Source organism: Myotis davidii, unplaced genomic scaffold (assembly GCF_000327345.1).
Source record: "Myotis davidii unplaced genomic scaffold, ASM32734v1 scaffold556, whole genome shotgun sequence".
NCBI classification, from domain to species: Eukaryota; Metazoa; Chordata; class Mammalia; order Chiroptera; family Vespertilionidae; genus Myotis; species Myotis davidii.
The window spans coordinates 2,474,074-2,481,745 of record NW_006287671.1 but is presented as its reverse complement, the minus strand read 5'-3'; the positions used below and the strand labels follow the sequence as shown (position 1 = coordinate 2,481,745).

Genomic DNA, 7,672 nt, shown 5'->3' with positions numbered 1-7,672 from the left:
GTTCCATCAGTTTATTCTGGAACTGCCATGTTCCCCCACCCTCAGGCCTTTCTGTTCTTGCTGAAGGAACTTCAGGTCTTTTGTGTGTGGAATTTTTATCAGAGTTTATTTGAACCAAACTGATGCCAGGGAGCAAGATTTCAAACGCTTTGGGGAATGACATTTTCAGTTTCTTTTATGCATCTGAAATTAGGGAGGGAACGTAAAGCAGATTATAGGATGATGGGTGAAAGCAAGGTGGGGATTGGATTACAGGAGAGTTAACAAGATTATGTGCTCTCTTGAAGGTGGTTATCCCTTATTTCAAAGGTGTGTTAACATAGATACACCGTAAACAACGGACCCCTGTCCATTGCCTCAGGCAAAGATAAACCTCTTACTAAAAAAGTTTTATGCCTGGGGCATGACTACCCACGATGACCCGTGACCTGCCCAGTTAGAAATTTATAATCAGATTGCTCTGTGAGGTTACTTTCCATAGGACCCATTTTCATCCACAGCAACTTCAATTATTTCATCTAAATGCCCGAAGGCGTCAGGCAGGCAATATAAAGGTGTAATATGCAAGGAGGTGGCCATAGGCCCTGGCCGAAAGGCCTCCTGGAATGAGGGCTCAGTTTGAGTAGACTTGACCTTCAGATCCCTTTACAATCTTGCGTTAGGATAGCTTTCTCCTCTCCACCTCCGTTACCATGAGCATACTCTTATCTGCTAGTTGTGTTAAAATATGGCACCAAAAGCAAACACAACTCTCCAGAAGTGTCCTGTGGTCAGAACCCACAGAATTAGTAATGGCCCGGAACACACACATTTCAGGAGGCACTTTAATGCCCAAACCAGTCACCAAAGGCAGCTTACCTTGATCCAGGGGTGCTGCAAACTATCTTGAATGGTCATTCTCTTCCTTTGTGGGGAGAGAAGAAGGAAAAAAAAAAATGCTGTGACCACAGAAGCAAACACTATGGTTGTTTCCATGCTGGCTGGGCCTACAAAACAGATGTTCTAGAAAATGCAGTTTGGGGCTTGCTTCACGGAAGAGAGTCGAGAAAAAAGTACGCCCGTGTCGTGATTTTCACTGTGCCAGCAGGACTGACTGAACAGGTACCCAGGAGCCTGCATTTTCTGAGGCGTTTCACATGGCATGCTTCCCTCTGCGAGGAGCAAACAACCAGGGTCTCCTAGGTGTGGCCTCGCGCACAGGACAGGGGCAAACCCTAGTCGAGCGGAGGCCACGGCTGAGCACTTTTCGGGAACAATGGACACTCACTTTGGATCCTTGACGAGCAGTCTTCTTATGAAATCTTTGGCGAGGGCACTGGTATTACTGAAGTATTCTTCTTCAAATTCGTAGTTGACAGCGGATACATTTGCTAACGTCTCTTGCTTAGTGTCTCCAAGAAATGGCGAGGCCCCACTTAGGCTGTTGATAAAGTGGGGCACAGAACATGAACAATTACCTCTTGTGTTGTCATTTAGTTCCCATAATACCTGATAAGGGGGGCGAGGAATAAGATTATAATGTGGTGCTTGGGAAGTCGTTTTAGAATTCCATTTAAATGTCAGGCACAAAGGCTTCGGCTTAATGCAAAGGATGCATTTAAAAAGTTAATCTGGAACAGCATCTAGTAGTTTACAAAAAACCTCTAGCCTGTTTTCCTCAGTGATGGACAGACATGCTTTCTTCCAGTGATTATGCTGCAGTTTCTGATGACTCACTTCAAAGTCGGAGAAAATGTTTAATTAGTATAAACTAAGCGTGTTCTGGGGGTGTAAAATGAATGTTTACATAAAGAGCATGCATCAGCTGAAGAGATCAACATGACTGCTTAATAAAACATATGGTCTCAAAGAAAGAGGGAAAGAATACAAGTTGTGGGTTCTGGTACTTACAGAATATAGGTGATTACTCCAATACTCCTAGACACGAAACAGAAACAAAAACAAATGTCAGAATAATAATAAATTAAATCAGAAAGACAACAACATCAAGGGCGCACTACTTACCACATATCTGCCTCGAGACCAAGCGGTTCATAGTTGACTATCTCAGGAGCTAAGAGGAAAGAAACGCACACCGAGAGAGACAGTTTCGAAAGGAAGCAAACCAACAGATCGTGTTTTCATGTATAAATCGGACACATGTACCAGGGAAATGATGCTGCAGCCGGGGAAATTTTGCCAATATAATGCTTATGAGAAATAAATGACCACAGGAGCAAAGAAACTTACCAACAAATTCTGGTGTCCCAAATATGTTTTTGAATTCATTTCCGAAGTCAATTTTATGGGCCAGCCCAAAGTCGATGATCTTGATCCGAGGTTTGGGAACATTCCTATCCAAAAGCATTATGTTTTCAGGCTAAAAAACAAAAAAGAAATAGTGCTGCAGCGATATAGTAACCAAAAGGTGGGAAAAGATCCAATGTCCACCAACAGAGGAATGGATACACAAAATGTGGTAGATAACATAATGGAATATTTATTCAGCCGTAGAAAGGAAGTCAAGTCTGTAACTTGTTACAACATGGAAGAACCGTGAAGGGCATTATGCTAACTGAAATAAGCCAGATAAAACAGGGTAACTATTATATGATTCCACTGATATGAAGTACCCGGAATGGGCAAATTCATGGAGTCAGAAAGTAGAATGGTGGTGGTGAGAAGGTGGGGTTGGGGGAAAGGATGGGGAGTTACTGTTTAATGGGCACATGGTTTCAGGGTGGGAAGATCAGTAAGTTCTAGAAGTAGATGGTGGTGATGGTTGCACAACAAGGTAGATATACTGATGCCACTGAACTGCATACTTAAAAATGGTTAGAATGGTATAAATTATATGTTATCTTTATTTTACCACAATAAAAAAATACAGCAGCTAAGCTATGCTATGCTAAGGTAAGGTGGCTGAATAACTCTTCCTCTCCCCTGAAAAATCAACTGAAAAACAGGCATAAAGGGTACTTGCAACAGAACACCAGGAAAAATAAATGTTCTGGTTTAGGTTCTCCCAGGAGTAGACCTGGGACATTTGGGGGCATGTGGCTTATGTGGGAGCCACTTGGTAGAGGAATCGGGGGACAGGAAATGGAAGGAAGCCGATACGAGGCATCTTATCAAGTTAGGGGTGACTGGAGTGTGACCCCTTTGAGGAACTTGGGGAGAAAAAGTAGCACTCAGAGTTTTCCGAATAAAACAGGAGGGAAGGAGGGAGTTCGGAGGTTTACTGACCATCTCGCCATTCTTCGTTGTTAAGAGCTGTGCCTACGGGCATTTACTTTTTTTTTCTTTTTACTATATTTTTATTGATTTCAGAGAGGAAGGGAGAGGGAGAGAGCGAGAGAAACATCCATGATGAGAGCGAATCATTGATTGGCTGTCTCCTGCATGACCCCCTCTGGGGACTGAGCTTACAACCTGGGCATGTGCCCTTGACCGGAACCGAACCTGGGACCCTTCAGTCCGCAGGCCAACGCTCTATCCACTGAGCCAAACCGGCTAGGGCAGCATTTACTCCTTAGCATTGCCAGCTCCCAGGGCCAGAAACCAGAGGCCAAGCAGAGAGCCAGAGGTGTTTGCAACAGCAGTCTTTGGGGTGTGCTTTAGTGAGTGTTGCGGGGATAGAGATGGGGTCTTCATAGCTTTGCTACAAGAGCATGAAGAAAATCCTTCCTCTGCTATGGTCCTATCCTAGCTCCAATGATCCAAACCATTCACTTGGCAACTGATCACATGCTACTTTGCACTTGAATCTAAACATTGACATTGTCACTTCCTGTGGCTCAAGGGTGTCTTACCTTCCCAAAGAGATCATGACCTCTGTGACTGTGGGGAGTATGACATTAGCTCCTATAATGCCCTGCCTCCAGCCAGGTATGACCCCACTTAGCCAACCTCAGAATTTGGTTTGATTGATCGCCGGTGACAGAGTCAGACCCATAAGCCTTTTTGTATCAAGAGGAAGAGTAGAAATTGCGGCTCTATCTTCTATGCCCTGCAGCCACCGGGGGATGGAGACTGGGAAGCCAGTGGGCACTCCCAGCTGAAAATGTCCTACCACCACCAGCAGCTCTGTTGCTTAAAGACCTGGCTGATGAGACCTCTTGATTCTTCCCCAGAGATTCTCAAATGTAATCATTAATCTTAAGCCTCTATTCCACAAAAAGTTAGGAGTCACTGCGGAAGGCGTGCATTATACACGGGCTGATTTACACTGATAATTCCATCTGTTATACCCACAGGAATGACAAGTATCTCTTTCAAGTGCTTCCATTTTTTTCTTAGCAAACAAACAACCCATGCTGTGGTTTTCATCAGCTTCTCTCTGACTAACACTCAGCAACGTACCTTAAGATCAAAGTGGGCAATCTGGAGGGAGTGCAGGTAGTAAACACCATTAAGAATTTGTTTGAGAAATTCAGTTGCTTCCTCTTCAGTCAAAGATTCCTTTTCAGCTAAGAAGTCAAACAGCTCGCCACCTGCAACACTGGAAATAAGAAGCAGAGGTTACTGATGACAGTTCTGTTTCATAGCTGATGTGTTCTCTCATAGACGATCGGCACATTCAAATTTCAGGCCAGAGAACAGCATGAGGATGAGCTAAGCACGGAACCAGAATTCTCACCGGATGAGACATCTGCCTTCAGGTACATTTGTGCTCAAAAGCACTTGGGTACCATTTTCCTAATGGCACTATGTTCACAAATGAGGGAGGAAGCAGAGACATCATGGGGGTGGGGCTCAATGGATCCTTAAAACATTTTAATTAAACGTATTTGGAGATGAAGTCACAACTCCCTGACTAAGAAACAAAACGACAACTTTGTACAGAATTTATTAAAAATACATCTTCCTAGCTCAATCAGAGGGTACCTGAAAAGTTCATATTCCATATGTCAACCAATGTTTTAAACCCCAAATCACAGTACATAGATTGACAAGGATATTTTTCTTTTGTATTTGTTTATTGGCAAATCCCTCTATGTTTATATAAGTCACATTTAGTAATGAATTTAACAAATACCCTAAGCAATAAGAATAAACTTACACAAAATTGAAATGCGCATGGCTGTTGGGGATTTATTTAATCAATCTCCCCGGCCAGACTATAAGGCCCTGAAGGGCAGAGATCAGCTCCAGCTGTTGGCCCACATCTGTCCCCACCTTCCTGAACAGTGCCCATCACATAGCAAGAACTCAAAACTTTTTTATCAAGTGGATAAAGGAGCAAACTTCCTTGATTAATGGCAAATAAAAGGGAACTTTTAATAAGAGTGCTTATAAATTAATGTTTATCATTTAACTATACATTCACAACATAATAATTAACTGCAATTATGCATATAACTGCTGTGTTCATTATCTTTCTTTCAGCAAGGCAGCTCCATGAACACCATACCTATATTGACAAGAGGGTGCTCAAGGGATTAAACAATAGGACAGAAAAAGCTGTTTTCTTAGAGAAACGTTTCAGAGTCCTCCGTCCAAGTCAGTGTCTTCCTTAGCCTGGTCCACAGTCCATAGGATGGGAATTGCTTGGGGCGTTTTGACAATGCAGATTCCGGGCCTCACTTCCAAACTGCTGCCTGAGAGTTTCTAAGAGTGGGATTCAGGAAATGCAACAGCATACTGAACAAACACCCCGGGTGACTTCGCACACTAAAAACAGGGACCCCTTTTCACAGTCTTAATTACCTGCCTCTGCGGCAAGGCCACCCTCTGATGTTTAACTTCCGGATGTTTACCCAGAGGGCGAGGTGACTCCTCCACCCTGGGGCACGAGCAGAGGGCTCTGGCAGATCTGCAATGTGTCACAGCACCAGAGCCACCAGGGAGGCCAGCAGCCCCCCGGGGGACAGAGGCCTGCAGTTGGCGACACTGGCCGGATAGCGGCCTTCCTGTCTGCAGCCTCTCAGACCGGCTGCCCTCTCCTCCCCACAGTGCATGGCTCCCACTCAACTCCACGGACCCTCCGCTTCTCACTTCTCTGTGTTCTTATTCCTCTTAAAACCAACAATAATGTCCTGGCTGGGTGGCTCAGTGGTTGAGGATGGATCTATGAACCAGGAGGTCACAGTTATATACACACACACATATACATACATACATACATAAATGTATAAAGAACCAATAATAATGGAGAGGGAATCCTTCAACCACAGGGAACAAAAAGGAGGAAAAATGGTAAACTGTCAACCGACCGCTGCTGAGACAGATGCTGCATCCTGTTTGCCTCGGTGCCCTCTGCTGTTGGAGCCACAGAGGCTGCTCCGTGGGAGGCTGGCCCACAGTTGGCACCTCTGGCTGAAATCTTAACTCTGCAGCCAGAGGTCATTCCTTCTCTCTGAGCCTCATTTTCTCATCAAATGGGAATCATAGGACCTATTAGTTTTAGGGCTTTGAGGATAAAGATAGTAAATATACATAAAGCAACTGGCAGGCAGGTCTGGCAGGAGCTGAGGCCCAGAAAGCAGAACTGGTGCCCCTACAAAGGAAGGAAAGCCCGTTCCTACAGACCACCACCCCTCCCCCAGGCTTCCCCGTGAGAGTCCCCGCCCTGCTTCCCCTCTCCGGGCTCCAGTCCATGGGTGTGGCCAGACGGCTGCACCTCCCCTCCCCCCACTTCGCCCCCAGGGGTTCTCCGGGGCGGTGGTGCCCAGCCCCAGCTTCTCTTTCTGTCCCCCTCCAGGGCCTTCCGCACTCCCCCTGCTCACACGGGCCGCTGGTTCCTGACATGGAGAAACAGCTGGGGTTTGGCTGCCCGGAGCTGGGGAGAATCTTTGAACTCCCGAACAGCTTGGTACAGGGAGGGGCCCAAGACCTTCCTAGGAACCCCACTGCTGTCCCAGGCCAAGTCTTAGCACTTTTTTTTCAGCTGGAGTGGCCATCTCATACTCTCCCATTCAGTCTTCTTCTTTTTTAAAAAAAATTATACTTACTGATTTAAAAGAGGAAGGGAGAGGGAGAGAGAGAAACATCAATGATGAGAGAGAATCATTGATCGGCTGTATCCTGCATGCCCTCTACTGGGGATCAAGCCTGCAACCTGGACATGGGCCCTTAACTGGAATTGAACCTGGGATCCTTCAGTCCTCAAGCTGATGCTCTATCCACTGAGCTAAACCGGCTCGGTCCCCTTATTCAGTCTTCTTGTGCTGAGCAACTCACCTCCAAGGTGCTTCCTGACCACAGAAGTGAGAACCAGAACAAGCCTGGAGCCCCCCGCCCCGTGAGGGACCAGCCCGAAGGGGGGCAGGGTCTGACAGGACTGAGGAAGGAGGCCCGGGCCATCTCCAGCTTTCTCCTCCACCCGGCTCGCAGGTCCTGTTCAGATTTCCTGCTGTTCACGACAAGGTCCACACCGTCTCTTGTCCAGGAAGCCAAGTCATGCAGCTGGACATCAGGAGGGTGAGGGAGCCCAGCTCACTCGGCCCGGACCCATCCCTGGTTTCCTGCTGCCTGAAGGCCCTACATACACATGCATCCTCCTCACACCCCGACGGGAAGGCAGATGTCTCCACCATGAGTCTCTGCTTACAAAATCTCTAGTCATTAATCAAAGTGATTGGAAGGAAGTGATTTCAGCCAAGGTTGGGGAGCATGACAAGCATCATTTGGCAGTTTACTGTCCCTCTGCCCCCATCTCAGAAGGTAGAAAGTGACCTGAAGGTTCTTTCCC

General features: G+C 46.3%; 1 protein-coding gene across 1 annotated transcript in view; it reads right to left on the bottom strand.

Annotated features, from left to right (window-relative positions):
- The window catches only part of DAPK1 (death-associated protein kinase 1), a 172,729-nt gene that overhangs the window by 49,436 nt on the left and 115,621 nt on the right, over positions 1–7,672 (bottom strand). Inside the window, exons 4-9 of the mRNA XM_006759499.2 lie at positions 4,342–4,480; positions 2,230–2,359; positions 2,005–2,053; positions 1,891–1,917; positions 1,268–1,420; positions 859–904 (exon numbers count right to left, since the gene is read on the bottom strand). Coding sequence (XP_006759562.1) covers positions 859–904; positions 1,268–1,420; positions 1,891–1,917; positions 2,005–2,053; positions 2,230–2,359; positions 4,342–4,480 — 544 coding nt within the window. The remainder of the gene's footprint in view (positions 1–858; positions 905–1,267; positions 1,421–1,890; positions 1,918–2,004; positions 2,054–2,229; positions 2,360–4,341; positions 4,481–7,672) is intronic.